At 47.7% G+C, this 15,332-nt stretch overlaps 1 protein-coding gene across 10 annotated transcripts in view; it reads right to left on the minus strand.

Moving 5' to 3' along the window:
• The window catches only part of GTF2IRD1 (GTF2I repeat domain containing 1), a 72,979-nt gene that overhangs the window by 23,177 nt on the left and 34,470 nt on the right, over nucleotides 1-15,332 (minus strand). For 6 of the 10 annotated variants that reach the window (XM_039562803.1, XM_039562805.1, XM_039562807.1 and 3 more), the window contains exons 8-18: nucleotides 14,574-14,657; nucleotides 12,989-13,172; nucleotides 11,731-11,756; nucleotides 8,889-9,009; nucleotides 6,420-6,457; nucleotides 5,314-5,394; nucleotides 4,761-4,859; nucleotides 3,552-3,641; nucleotides 2,939-2,998; nucleotides 2,403-2,468; nucleotides 1,076-1,259 (exon numbers count right to left, since the gene is read on the minus strand). In XM_039562803.1, the coding sequence (XP_039418737.1) occupies nucleotides 1,076-1,259; nucleotides 2,403-2,468; nucleotides 2,939-2,998; nucleotides 3,552-3,641; nucleotides 4,761-4,859; nucleotides 5,314-5,394; nucleotides 6,420-6,457; nucleotides 8,889-9,009; nucleotides 11,731-11,756; nucleotides 12,989-13,172; nucleotides 14,574-14,657 (1,033 nt within the window). The remainder of the gene's footprint in view (nucleotides 1-1,075; nucleotides 1,260-2,402; nucleotides 2,469-2,938; nucleotides 2,999-3,551; nucleotides 3,642-4,760; nucleotides 4,860-5,313; nucleotides 5,395-6,419; nucleotides 6,458-8,888; nucleotides 9,010-11,730; nucleotides 11,757-12,988; nucleotides 13,173-14,573; nucleotides 14,658-15,332) is intronic. The other 4 variants (XM_039562812.1, XM_039562810.1, XM_039562809.1 and 1 more) reach the window with 3 other exon arrangements.

The following is a 15,332-nucleotide window of genomic DNA, read 5'->3' on the forward strand; positions in this document are numbered from 1 at the left end:
CTGCTCCAGCATCCTCAGGACACCACTCCTACAGCCACAAACCATTCACCCTGTCTGGCTAATGCCATTTAAAAGCTCCTGCAACACAGCAGGAGAACTTTGGACATAGTTTTCATGCTGACAGACTCTTTAATGAGTTGATTTATCACTCCTTGGGATGAGATTAAGCAGGTGATGACTGAGCAGCTTAAGTCAGCAGCTACAGACTTTTAGTGGATATGGTCCTGAACATTTTTTAGGGATGGGAGCCATGCATGGCTCCTTTCAACATAAAATTGACCCCAAAAATTGCCATTTGGGTACCTAATGCTAAAGCTGCTTAGCGAGGTGATAGTAGGGCTTGTTACAAGCTGCACTGAAGCTGTGTCACAAAGGAATATATCTGAGATCAGGACAGGAGGAAACCCCAAAATATGGTTGGGCTGATCTGAGAGCTGCTGTTCTGACACCACAAAGTCTCCATGCTCCAATATTTATTTTTTCTGTTTCAGTCACCTGCAGCATTGGTTGTGTCAGCATTTGGGTGAGAAACTGCCCCCAAAATACCTAAGACATCTTAAAATTCATCTCCGCTGGATCTGTTCCCTCTTTCAGGGCAATGCTCTTACATTAAATTGGTTGTGGCTTGTCACAGCTCTCCCACAGTTCTTATGACACCCTTGCTCCCCAGCACAGGGTCAGCATCTTCCCTCATGTCTGCGGCATCCCATGTGCACATGTGCACGTCTAGACCTCAGCTGGAGCCACTTTCTGTAGGAAAACCCTCCAGGGCTCCCAGCCCTTCTCCTTGCTCCACATCAGGGCACCCTGAAGTTTAAGGCCTCTTCACCCATCCTGCAGAGGTGGCCAAATCTTTTCAAAAGCAGGTTAAAAACCCAAAAGACATGAAGAAACAGATAACACTATCGCTGCCTCCCATGGATGGCTCCAACAAGGCAACAACCCTTCCCTGCTTCTAATCAAGCAAATTTATTGAAGGCGACCAAGGGATGGGTGCTCTCCAGGACACTGCACAGCAGCAGGAGCTCTGAGCAGAAACACCCTCCCCAAGGGACAGCCACCCCACCTGCCTTACCTTTTAATGACAAACTGGATGTTGTTGCTCGCTTGCAGAATCTTCTTCAGCTTTGCAATCCCGAAGCAGTTGGGACGGCGCAACAGGATGCCTTCTGGCAAGCCCACAACAAATAGGTCCTCAGGGTACATCAGGAACTTGGAGTAGGGGACTTTGACTGGCTCTGATATTCCTATGGCTTTCGCTGGATGGGGACCCAATCTCATTAGTTTGCTGGACCTCCATGTCAAGTTTAAGCAACAGCAACATGGTATGTTGCTGGAGCAATTGAAGAGGTTTTGGGGGAGTTTGTGGTTGCTCTGTGCCTGGTGGGGATGTCCCTGACACCGGCAGACGTGTGTGAGGGACAGAGCCATGCAGCCACCTGGAGCAGGTTTTTGCATTTGCTACATTGTCACAGCCTTTCTACAAAGGCTGCAAGCATCTTTCTGCAACGCAGTGGAACCCCACACCCAGACCCCTATGGAAATCCCTCTGCTAAGTGAGGGGACAGGGAATGCGCCTGGGGGTGCCCCATCAGCCTGTGCAGACCAGCATGGTGAAGACTCCCCTTGCTCTGCTAAATATTGCCAAAAGCAACCAAACAGCCAATGCCAAGCAGTGTTATTTGGACAGATGAAAAAACAGGTTAAAACCCCATCTCATCAGCATGGACTCCCAGGCTGTTACTACAGTAACATGGGGGGCCGTGAGAGCCATTGCTCTAATGGCTGTTCCAGCTGCATCCCCAGTGCCCAGCCCTGCCTGAGAGCATCCTGGCTCTTCTCCTTTCCCTGGTCACAATGTGCTCTACCAGCTCAGCTGTGTCCCTGGCTTTTGAGGACTGTCAGGCAGAGCCACATCTCCTGGTCCTAAAAGTGGCAAAAACTTTCTGCCAGCTCTCAAAATGCATGTGTGACCTCATTTGCATTTCTTCTCAGTTAAATAACCTCTGTAAGTAGATGTGAGCAGAGCATGCTGAGTGTCAGACCCCACCACCAAGGTGCCACCAGCCTTCCTGAGCCATGCAAGGATCCCCGCAGGTGGAAAACACTCTCTGATACTTCAAATAAGTGATTGGGGGAACCATTTTGGACCTTCCCTCTGCAGGAGGAAGGCTGAAAAGTCATGGCAGCAATTCCTGGGCTGCAGCCAGTGAAACAATTTCAAGGAAACGAAGGGGAAGAGCTGCAATAACAAGGCTGGAGAAGGTTTCAAATGCATTTGTGATCCCAGCAGACAGCAGATGAACAAATTAGATTGCACCTTCACTCAGCTGCTGGTTTGGAAATGGTAGGTGGCAAAACCAGCACCTGGCATGATGAACATGTGTTAATGACCATCTTACCATATCGTGAGTTGAACAGAATTTCAACTTGTTTCCTCAAATGACTTAAAACGTCCCCTATACCATCTGCAAAAAAAAAACAAAAACAAAAACCCACAATACAGAGAAATGCTCTGAGCAACCAGCTGCTTCCAGAGCAAGCACTGCACAGGTGAGCAGCCCCTGCCTGACCTCTAGCAGAGACAGCCATTCCCTCTCCATGCCCTCACATCAGTGCTAGTCCTCTGACTGCAGCCTCCAAGCTGATCTCCTAAGGAAGGGCAAGGATGCACCTCCCCAGAGCCGTGCTGGCAGTCAGGGGAAAAAAAAAAACATAAGTGAAAAAGTAAAATCAAGCCCAAGAGGAGAGGACAGAGACCAGGAACACAATGGTGCCCTTCTGTGGGCAGAGGTTTTGGAGGCTAAAGGCTAAAAGCTAAAGGCTTTGCTGATAACATAGGAAGCTCACAAAGCCCACCCTAAAATACATCTGTGTGCATCCATCCTTCCAAAAACCTGCAATGATGGGCGATGCTCAGAGTTCACCATACACTCACCTGATCCCTCCATCTGCTTTTCTTCATGTCGAGACTCCTCACTGGAACCCTTCTCTGTCTCTGCCGAGGAAGAAGAGGGTTAGCAGCAGCAGGCAGCAGCAAAACCAGAAAAGACATAAGCAGGAGCTCTCCAGATGCCCTGCAGCCACACAACTGCTCCCTCCCCTCACTAAGCTCAGAGCATGTGTCCCAGCAAAGGCTGGGCTGGTACCAGCATGCCAAGAGCTGCATCAGCAGAATAAACCCAGTGCTTCCATACAGGAGGGCTGCCCACCCTTCAGCATGGGCTCCCTGGGAGAGGAGAGACCCAGCAGGAGCAAGGCCGCTGCTAGGCCAGCATACATCCTGCAGGTAAATTCCAGGCATGCACTGGGCAAAGAGGCTTGGATTTTCAGCATGCTGGGGCTGAAGAGAGTATGGGAAGGAGCAGCAGTGCCAGAAAACCCACCAGTAATTCTATCAGAGCTCCCAGCTGGCCTCATTGAGGCCAAGACTCTGGAATTAGCTCTCAAACTCCACCACTTTGGCTCATAAATGGTATTTAACTCATTTTTGACACATGCATGAACACCCGTGCTACTGTGCAGTCTTCCAGATGCTTGACTTCTGGTACCTGCTACTGTTTCCAGGATGTATCTCGATTCATCCGAGGCCATGTGTGTGGGCACAGGGTCATGCATTTCAACTGGACCAGGTGATCGGTCTGCAACAAAAACCCATGGGCACCTTCTGTTCTGATGCCAGCGGGACACTGTCCCCAAAACAGTGTTCAGAGGGTCCCAGCCATCAGCAAGGACTGAGTGAAGGGTCCCCCACTCCCAGGAGCCCCACATACCACCAGAAGATGCTCTGGGAATGCATCTGCCTTCTTCCTCCCAGAACCACCCAGAGCTCATCCCTACACACACCTGACCTCTCGGTCGAAGGGAAAGAAGCAAAAATCTCTTCCTTAACTCCACAGAAAGTGAAGAGCAAAACTAGTTCAAATTATTTACTTGGCTTAATTCCATCTAGACACTAAATTTTGACTTAAAAAGCTAATGCTGCTTGATTTAGCTACTACATGGGGGAAAACCATTCCATTAATGCTACCTTCCTCAACAAAATCAACCTGCTTTTGGTTTCCCTTACATTAAACCTGTCTCTCCAAATGCTAGGCTGTCCAATGCCCTCAAAGACCCATCCAAATTCAGCTTTAAATGAAGTTTCAGTTAGTTTATATACTTCAATCAGGTCACTTCTGACCTCACAGGGTAAATAATCCCAATTTCATCAATTTCTCCCTGTAGGTGAGCACGTGTTTTCTATTAATCCTCATCTTTGTCCTCATCTGTATTCCCTCTGATTGAACTCGATCTTCAAATAAGGCAAGAAAAGGTGGACTCTAGACTTGAGATATGATCTCCCTAGCATTGGACAAGTGGTAATTCTTCCCACTCCTCCCATGGACCTCCAGCTCATCATGTATCTGCTTTCTTCTCTTCCATCAGCTGCCCAGTTGAAAATGAAAATGTTTGATCTACCACTACACCTTGTTCCTTCTCCTTCCCCTATATTAACCATAGGTAAGTCCATTCTACACCAATCCTGGAGTGACTCCTTAACTATCACCTTACTAAGGGGACTGCTACAATTTGGGTACAACAGAGATTGCATTGGTGTGGTGGGGCCAGGTGTCACTGCTGTCCCCAGCATCACTTACCCTCAGGCTAGAGTCCTGTTGCTGCCCTCATTGGGTGGAGATTATTAATTAATGATTGAAAGCACACTGAAAATGCAAACTGCTAACAATCCATTCATCAAACCCTGAGGATCATCCTACCATTTGCTGTGCTGCCCAGGACAGGTAAGTGGAAAACAGACTCTCCAAGCTGCCCCTCAAGCATGTCATGTCCATCACAATCCATTGCCACTGACCTCTCTGGGCAGAAACATGGAGAATTTCCCCCATCAGTGTCAACAATTCCAACACATTTTCAGCATGTGCTTAATATTAAACCTGCCTACTATTAGACCTGTTTTTATGAACTCTTCAAAACCAGGGTGTTTTCTAAATGAAGGGCCTCATCAAAAGCATCCTGCACTCAGTACCTAGGATCCTCCACATGAAGCAAAGCAGCAAACCAGTCTCACTTTCTCCAGAGGAAAGGCAAGATAGGAAAGCAATGAAGGAGAGAGAAAACCAACAAAGAGCCCTAAAACACCTTCCAATGCTCCCAGGAAACCTCAGTATGTTCCTATGTCAGCAAAAGATCATTCTGTGTACGTGAGGGAACCTTACGTGCTGGGAAATACCCTGCAAATGCCTCTTCTCAAAGCAATATGCTGAAACCTGATGCAGCAACCACTGCAAACAGATGGACCCCAGCAGCTACCTGGTACGGTGATCTGGATGATGTTCAGCTCGTCTGGTTCGATTTTGATCTGCCTGATCCCACCTAGCTCTGCTGAAGTACCTATGGGGAAAGGCAACGGAAGGCAGTCGCCAACAGGATCCAGCAATGCCATGTCTGCCCAATACAGCACCAATGCAGGGAAAGCATGACCAGCTGTGACTTCAGTGCCAGCTGAGCATGTCACAACAACAAGGCTTCAGTCAACTGGCCCAGGAGCATCAAGCCCATGGCATGGGGGTACCCAAAGGGACACCGATGGGCATGGCTTCTGCAAACAGCTTGGCTGGCAGGAGCTGTTGGTGCCCTCAAACTGGCAGCTGGACCTTGTTATATGTTCATTTCCTGGCTTTCTTCACTTAAAATGAACTGGGCCAAGACACCGGAGGAGCTGTCTCCAGTGGGCAGCTCCTAGCAATTTTAATGCTCCCAAACTCATGCCTGGAACTTGCCCCTATTCCAAGAAGGCTGACTGCAGCTGCATCACACCAAGATGTGACCAGCTGAACCCTGGCAAAATTCAGTGTGGTTTCAACCCCAGCAGATGAAAGCCTGTGCTGACCAGCTGCCCCAGAAGGAGGCTGCCCACAGTGCTCAGCCCAGCTTCCTCTTCTCTCAGGATGAATTTCCTCACTTAGGATGGGATGGATCCAGTGCAAGGCACTGAGTCCCAGCTTGCAGCTTGGAAAGGTAAGGCAGCAAAGCTTGGTCTGGTGTTTCAACGGGTTCAAGTTCCTAAATCTGCGGAAAAGCACTTCCTTTTCATTCATGGTGCTTAGAATACCAACACTGCTGACTTCTCAGTCGTGGCTTTCAAACAAACTCAGAGAGTGAAGACTTCCCTTAGCTTTGCATTTAAGCACATGCTTAAATCTCATTATTTCAATTTATGTATTTTTAGGCCCCAGCTGGAGGGTCAGAGGGTAAGGGCCTTCATCTCTGCATCAAATGGGGATAAAGTCCTCAGAGAACTGCACTGTGGTGCAACCAGGCAACTAATGTCACACATCCAAGTTACTTTGCAGGTGTGTTTCTCTGGTGTGCCCCCAGTAACACTGTCTTGCAAGAGAAAATGAATTATTCCTCACCTGGTTCACAGCCTTCAGAAACACTACACTTCTCAGACCTGAAAGGGAAAGGCAGACAAGAAAGGTGGTCATGGTATAAGAAAAGAGAGAGCTTAAAACCTAGTGGTGTGTGGACAAATTCTGGCAGGAGGGAGAAATGCTGCCTGGTATCACGGAGGGCTGCAAGAGCTACAGAGGGGTCCCCAGGGTCCCTCCACCCACGGTCCCAGCAGTGGCACAGCATCCATGGCTGCAAGGTCTGTGAGTTTCTCTGCAAATAAGCCCTGCTCTCAAATCTGCCCTGGTCCTGCACCCTTGCTGATGGCAGCCCTGCCTCTAGACACCCATGGCTAGAACTACAGCAGAGAGCTCCTGAAAACAAGAGAGGTTGTTTTCAAGCCCGAAACTTGGTTGGCTCCATCCCTTTGTGACAGAGAGCAGTGCATAAGTTATTACTACAATGTGGTTACTCATGAGGGTAAAAAAAATAGGGAGAAAGGAAAAATCAATTGATTTGGTAAATATTTATTCTGTTCAAAGCTTTTCTTCACTGAAAACTGGGCACTATCCCAAATTCCCATCTACAGTTAACTTCACATGCTCAGGAATTTACACAAGTTGTTCTGCATCCCAATGAGATTATTTTGCATTCTCAGGATGCATGTGCTTTCTTGTCTCTCTCTTGAACAAGAACCATGGCTCTTTGGCAGTAAGAGACCCAAGGAACCACTCTGGAAAACACACTCCTTCACAATGTTAGTCCTTCAGGGGGAAGGAAAATCCTTCTGAGCCAGTGCTTGTTGGCTCAGAACAGATGTTCAAAAGCACTTCTCGCTTGCCTAAATCCACTCAGGAGCATCAGCAGAACAAACCACAATACAAGCCAAAAGTGCTCTTGAAATGTTCTTCCTAAATGTGGAAAGGCAAAATGGATCATTGGTCTAAAGGTACTGTATATACTACCTGGGAGCCTTGGGAAAGGTTTTAAATTCTTCCACTTTGGGTCAAAGTAAACATTTCACCAAGGAAATTTGGGGGGAGGGCTTCCCTGGGGATTGTGTTACCTCTCACAGTCTCTGGCCCTTCTCCTGGAGTATTGGGCACTGCACTTTCCCTGGAGCAGGACTCTGACCTGTGGGGACCATTCCTACAGAAACACTCCTACCAAGGCACAGAGGTTCCTCATTTGCAGAAAGAAAAAAAAACAACCTCACACAAACCCTCCTTTGAAGCTGAAGATACCCAGAGAGCTGGAGACAAATGACAGTCCTGCAGACTGGGCAGCTCAAGAGATCTCTGCCCTCCAAAGCTGTGATATTTTAGTACTGGCCATATTGCCAGGTTCACTCATTGCCTGCCCTAACACTGCAGGTTCTCCTGTCATGGACATGCTTTAGGGGCTTGCAGCAGCCACATCCAATGGGACAAACCTGAAACAGCACTGGGGAGAACCAGAAGAGACTCCAACCTGTCACAGGTTCATGTCATCAAAGACTCAAGAAAGGAAAGGAACGCAAGAGATCTCATGGATGGGACAAAGACAAGTTACCTTATTTCCCCACCCTGGCCTGCACAGGTTAGCAACCACATAGCACTGTCTGAAGCCCCAGCTGGTGGAGCTGTCAGTGCTGGGCAGTGAGGCTTTGTGCCAGAGAAGCTGAGGAGCATTTTTCACCTCATGGTGTGAAGCAAGGTTCCCTTGTCTTATAGCACTTCATAAGCTATAAACTGCTGCCCTGCCTCTTTTCCTTAAAGTGATTTTAAAGGCTAAATTATACCTTGCTTCCACTGAATTAAGAATAAAGGAAACTGGGGCTATAAACAGAAAAACACCTCCTGGATCTCCCAGTGTGGGTTGGAAAGCTGCACGCTATGTGCTATATGCTCCACAGGTGCTGCCAACCATGTTTTGGACCTGTCTAGCTCGAGGCATGGTTGTAACAGAAACAGGTGCTCTCATAAAAAGCCTCCTGCCCTGCTGGGCTCTATAACCCCACCTTTATTAAATGCACTGTTAGGCTCTCTGTGAGCTTTATAAACAAGCAACACTTAATTAGCAGGATGCTGTTATGGTGTGGGCTGAGGGTGAATCCTTTAGGTCATGCTTTAACACCAGAGACAGTTTCAGCAGATAATCCCAGGCATGGCCCTCATTTCATCAGTTTTGCTCAAAATTAATGATTCCAAACTTCTGGCTTGCAAAAGGACAGGGCTGCTTAGCCTCCTCCTGTGCTGACTAGCTGTACCATTGCAGTGGGGTTTTAGGGAGGCAGGAAAGCAACACCAATTTAGCCACTCACCTTCCCATTATGGACTCGCAGCATCTCCCTGATGCTGCAGCTTTTACTGAATCGCACTCATGGCACCCTCCTGCACCCACTGGATGTTGCTGATGAACACAGCAGTAACCTGCTGTGCACATTAATAGCCCCGAAATAACTCTCTGAGGGATGTTACTTCGCAGGAAACAGAACCAGAAGTCCCACTTACCTGCTGTTGGCCTGAGAGGTCCCCACCAGGTCCAGCATGGCCCCACGGTGTGGCTCGGGGGAGATCTCCCGGGGAGGGCTGGAGGGCTCCAGCTTGGTTGGATCTTTGGTAAATTTGCTTCCTGTTGCCAAGTGTGCATGGTGGGTTTTGGGAGAAAAGCAAAACCAGGATTAGCAACTGGAGATGCCAATGTTGCAGATTGTTCCCCTCCTAGACCCAGAGCCGAGGTCAGGGTGGGGGAGTAGGTTTTCAAGTGTCACCTGCTTGCAAAGACAAGGATGCTGATTCCACTGGGTTCACATGTTAAAATATTAGCAAGACATTTGCTTAAACCTTCCATAACTATGTGTGTGCTGGGAAGCCCTGCCAGGATAGAGCATCTCCAGAAAGGGCTGGCTGATAGGACAGAGTTCCAAAAGCTAGAGACTAAGGTCAGAAAACCCAGGGCCATGGATCACTGCTGCAGGAGCAAGCCCTGAAGTGGGGAGAGTCCTGTCCCAAGGGAGGGGATGTGCTGCACTGGATGCAAGCTTGGCAAAACACAGAGTAGCAGACACACAGACAGCTTTGTCTCACAACTCCAAGCCCACCAAGCAGCAGGAGAAATCTCTGTCACAGTGACACAGAGAGGGATAGAAGCATCCTGTCACCATGAAAAACTTCCTTTCTCCCTTCCCTGTGCCTCAGCAGCCTAAAAGGAGATGAAATGAAGCCTCAGCAAAGACCTTGGAGACGGAAAGAGTAATCTGAAGGCAGACTAGGAACTAAAATCAGGCAGGGAAGGTGAGCAAAGAGCTGAAGAATGAGGGCTGGGGGAAGAAGGGAGTGAGACTACATTGTGAGGCTGCAGAAGCCACAAGATGTCTCGTTAAACAGCTGTTGCCAAAGGCCCTTTGCTGCTCTCAAAGCACCATCACAATATCCCCGCCCTTCTAAAACATATTCCATCTATGGGAACATGATGCCACTTTCCTTTTGGTTACAGCCTGCAAGAAAGGGCAGGGCTCTGGTAATAGGATCAGCAGAAATATAGAACCTTAAAGACACTATTTATCTACTGACAGTCCAAAAGGCTCCTTTTAATTTGTGCTTTCTATGAACCAAATCTTGTTCTTGCACCAGCAGAGCCTGCCTGAAGCTGCTACCCAGGGGAGTAACAAAAATAGGTTTCTGAGCAGTGGTGGGTATTTTAATTAAAGGGTGAGCAAAACTATATGGGGAAGCTTTGGGATACTTCGCAAATGGCAACTTAAAATACAGCTCCACTCAGAAAATAATGTCTTCACAGAAACAGCACCTCCTGACTCAGCAGATGCTGGTTTTTTTGCACAAGCTGATGTGCTGATGCAAACCACAGAAAGCCAGGTTTAATGGGTTTTGCTACTGGTAGCCCTGCAGGGATCTGTCAGGAAAGCAAGACCTGCCACCCACCTCAGTTCTGCTGGGTTTGCTTCCTCATCTCCGAATATCCACCTGCACCTCCCTACCATGTAATCCCCAAGCTCATAGCACAGTGGTCTCCATCAGCAGACCCAGAGCTGATGCAGATGTACATGATGCCTCCCCAAGATACTGAGCAGCCATTATGCAAGGAAAATCCCAGCATCCCAAAACATGGTTGAGTGCTCCATCCCTTGGGGATGGGTTAGAGCTTAAAGAAATCCTTTTCATGAGAAAAAAAGCCATTAATGGCTTTAGACAAAGAAATCCCCCATGTAGGTAGGACCCCCTCCAGGTTCTGCTGGAGGTCCCCTTTCGGTGGTTCCAGCATCAGCATGCTCAGGAAGCCCTCTTAGGGCTGGGGCTGTCGTGGGGCCAGAGTGATAATTTGGCTGGCAGAGATATCTGGGAAGAAGGCATCTGGAGAACTGCCAGCGTGTGCGGTTGGCAGCTCAGGAAAAAAAAAAAAAGCCAAACCACCACCCCAAAAACATGTCTTTACTTGTGAGCCAAGCCCAGGCAATCCAGGACCTGGGTGTGATAAATTTGGATCCAATGCCAGGTGTGTATGAGGGCAATGGGATGAGGGCACTGCTGGAGTGCAGGCTGAGTCTGACAGCATGGGTACCTGTCTCCTTGTATCTGCCAAGAAGCACTTATCATGGAATCACAGAATGGTTTGGGTTGAAAAAGACCTTAAAAACCATCTCATTCCACCCCCTGCCATGGGCAGGGACACCTGCCACTATCCCAGGTTGCTCCAAGCCCCGTCCAACCTGGCCTTGGACACTTTCAGGGATGGGGCAGTCACAGCTTCTCTGGGCAACCTGTGCCAGGGCCTCCCCACCCTCACAGTAAAGACTTAGTCTGGCTTCTCCAGCTCAGAGAAAAAAGGAACAAAAACACAGAGCAAAGAAGGTGAAAGAACTCACTCTCCACCATTTTATCACAGAAAAAATGAACTTTTGTTATTTTTATAACAAAACAGTTAGCAGCTGGATGATGCCAGCACTTCCTAGTCAAAAAAAAAAAAAAAAAAAAAAAGAATTTACCCTTGAGGAACACAGCAGTGATTTTCTTCCTCTTGAAAGTACAGATACATGCCATGTACTGCCTGTACTGTGGCTCAGCCTGGTTCAGGAGCCAGCCCAGCCTCACATACCAGGAATTCTCGCTTACCCTTCAAAACTCCATTTTTAAGGGGAGTACAGAGCTTGTACTGATCCCAGGCAAAGGCAATCTCAGCATGTCCTGGGTAGGGCACAGCAAGGCTTCTCCTTACTGAGCATAACTGCATGTGTCTTGCACTTCTTCTGCTTACAGGTGACATCATTTCAACTCTGCTTCTCTGGATAACCTTTCAATTTTGTGGGCAATAAATCAAAGGATTTGGAGAACGTACCTGTAAAAATTCTTTCATCAAACATCCTAGGAGCAAAGGAAAAAAAAATAATTAGAAATAGGTGCTGCTAATGACTGAATTGGAGCTTTAATTAACGAATAGCATTAAATCTAGTCAAAATAGTAATTTTATTCATTCTCTTAAAAAAGGGAATTAATTTTTCAGCTAAAAAAGGCCTTTTAGCCTGTTGTGCAGCCAAGAAACCTTATAGCATATGCTTTTTAACTAAAGCATCTCTAAATCTGCTTATAAGTCATTCTCTTAATTTAATTAACTTATTAAATGAGGCTGCAATAGGCTGGCTTTACCAAAAGAGACAGTGAGACCAAAGTAGCTGTTGCTGGACCTTCACTTTCCAATGTAGACCATTGACCATGATGTCACCTGTCCCCTGAATATTGTATTTTGGTGCTACCTGCAACTTTGCTCATAGGAGCAAAGTATGTCCAGGGCCACATCCCACAGCCTGATCCAGCGTGGTGCAGCCTGAGCAAAGCAGAACAAAGTGGCTCCTCTATCAATTGACATGAGGAAAGCTAATTCCTTTTAGGATGCCTGAATTCCATTGATGTTGGTGATTTTAGCCCCCTTGGGAGCCTTGCACAGGATTTTTCTAAGCTGTAGTTTCACACCTCTAGGAAGGGAACACAGGTGCTGCATAGGCAGGGACTGAATAAATCAATGTATTATAGAGCAGATTCTCTTGACAGAGAAGCAAAGAGAGATTGCACAGCATAGTGATAACTGGGAATACATCCACTCCTCCTACCCCAGTGGAAAGGCAGACACCTGGACACAGTGCCTGGCCTGTAGGTGATACACTCCTATCACCAGATACAGAGGATGTGCACAAGTTATCAGTGAAAAACAAGGTGGACAGGAATCTCTGTGAGAATATGGATGTTCCTCCCCCCACCCAGGGGCATTGCTCCCATCCACCAAATGCCATTTAAGGTGCTGTAACCACCTGAAATGTTTGGGGTGGCATCAGCAAAATTTGGTACCCATGATCACTTAAAAGAGGGTGGCAGAGCTTGGGGGTGATCATGGTACAGCCAGCTCTGCCACATCCTTGCAAAAAGAGAGAGAGATGAAAACCAGAGGTTTGCAGGGAGAAGGAGTTTTCAACTGTCTTTTACGAAAGAGGGTGCAATGAATTTTTTGTGTCAAAGCAAACCCTATGAGCATGGAGGGAGCACAGCTCAAATCCCTGACACCCTTGAGCCACACGCTCCCCTTTGCTTTCCTCACCACCCACCTTTTGATGACAAAATGGATGTTGTGCCTCTCCTCCAGTATCCGTTTGAGTTTGGGGACACCATAGGTGCAAGGTCTTTTGAAAGGTATTTTGTCTGGGATGCCGATGATCTCCACTGCCTCAGGGTCACAGGCAATCTTCCGGTATGGGACAGGGACCATGTGGTCTAACCCCAAGGCTTCAGCTGAAAGATGAACACATGGTTTTCATTTACACAAGTAAATTACAGACATTAAAACAAAGGTGTAAAGGCTTGAATTCAAGCAGAGCAAATGCTTTCTGCCCTCTTCTCCACTTGTCCCAGAAACCGAGTCCCAGGAGCAGCTCTCCCGTGGGAAATGGGACAAAAAGGAGAGAAAGCAGCAGTAAACACAGCTAACAGTGTCTTCCAAAACTCCCAAACATGCCCAGTGATGCTCAAACGAGGGGTGAGCTGGCTCAAATATCATCCCCAAACTCCTTGTGACCCACCACAGCAGGTTTGTGAGCTCTATGATTCATAAGCTGCATAGCACATGGAATCATAAAATTGTTAATGTTGGAAAAACCCTCTAAGATTGATTCCAACCGAGCAGCACCATGTTCACCAGACCATGTCCCCAAGTGCCACATCCATATGTTTTTTTGAACATTTCAAGGGATGGTGACTCCACCATTACCCTGGGCAGCTTGTACCAGTGCCTGACCATTGTTTCAGTGAAGAAATTTTCCCCAATGTCCAATCTAAACCTTCCCTGGAGCAGCTTGAAGCAATTTCCTCTAATTCTATCACTTGTCACCTGGGAGAAGAAACTGACCCCCTCCCCCCCCCACCTGGCTACAACCTCCTTCAGCTAATTAGGAGCAAGAAGGTCCCCTCTGAGCCTCCTTTTCTCCAGGCTGAGCCCCCACAGCTTCCTCAGCTGCCCCTCATCAGACTCATGCTCCAGACTCTTCTTAAGCTCTGTTACCCTTTGGACACATTCCAGCACCACATATATAAACCATAAGTTAAAGGGCTTGTCTCAAGCCCATACGCAACTCACAGGTGACACAGCACACATCTACAGCCCATCTGTAACTCATGAATTACACAGCCTGATAAGGATGGCACAGTTGAAAAGCCCACCAGCCCCAAGTGATTTCCCAAGCTCCCACCTGCCCAGATGCCCAAGAGCTACACCAAAAGCGCTGCCCATGGCAAAGGGAACACCAACAACATCCACAAGCCGTGTAAATGGAGAAAAAAGCAGCTGCAACAACAACCACCTTCTTTTTACCTGCCACATTAATGTAAAAGGGCCACCTGCCACCACTCCTGGTGCCCAAGTGCTATGATCCAGCATGCTACATTCCCAGACAGGGCTGTTTTACAGCCCAGGTATAAATTCCTTGACAATGGTGTGGGGATCCAAACAGAAATATTGACATAACCTTCAGGAGACACCCTGAAACTGGGAGATGCTGAGCTAAATGTGTTAGGAAGAGCAGGGAGCTCTAGCATATGGCTTCTGCTGCTGTGTTAGGGAACAAAAATGATTGCTATATAATGATATGCAATCCACAAGCACTGCAGATGCATAATGGGATATTAACTCCTACTCACCATATCTGCTGTTAAACAGAATTTGCACGCACTCCCTAAGGGTGTTGATGTCTTCAGTTTCTTTTATAAAACTGTCCCACTTATCTATCAAAACAAAATACAAGAAATAAGAAACTACCATATGGTTCGTACTCAGCAGATGCACTTTTCTCCTGCAAAGCAGGAACAAGACTTTAAAAATTATTTCCCTCTTCCTCAGTGAATTTTACCGGGCTGGCAGATAAGGTCTGGGCTTCTCCAACCCCAGACCGAAGCACTCTCCTTGGCATGTGCAAAGCAGATTTCTAAGAAATGACCCCATAAAATTTCTCAGCCCTGAAATGAAAGACCCTCTTGGACAGAGCCAACTCCACCTGGAATGAACCCTTGAAAGGTACAGCCATTTCACAAGTGGAGCTTTTCCATCTTCTCCTCTTTCCCAACCTTCCCACCCATATTTTTTCTCCTCTTTAAGGCAGGCACGGGTTTTTAGGCTGCATTTCCCTTGGGTGCGGTGAAGGTGGGGAAATGGCAGTCTCCTCCCCACTGCTGATCCTCCCAAGCACTGCTGCAGAATCCCACTGGGACTAGTGGATTTCAGTCATTTTGAAATAATGCCAAGTTTTCAGCAGGTATGTACTGTTTGCAGCTGGGGCAAACAGCCTCGTCCAAAGCCGTGCCTTGGTTTCCTGTGCAGGAAGCAGAGATGGGAATTCCCAGCCAGCTGGCAGTGCTCAAGGACCACTAGAAGCATCTTGGAATGGCAGGGATGGACCAGAG

The sequence above is a fragment of the Corvus cornix genome, chromosome 19 (assembly GCF_000738735.6).
Source record: "Corvus cornix cornix isolate S_Up_H32 chromosome 19, ASM73873v5, whole genome shotgun sequence".
Classification (NCBI taxonomy): domain Eukaryota; kingdom Metazoa; phylum Chordata; class Aves; order Passeriformes; family Corvidae; genus Corvus; species Corvus cornix.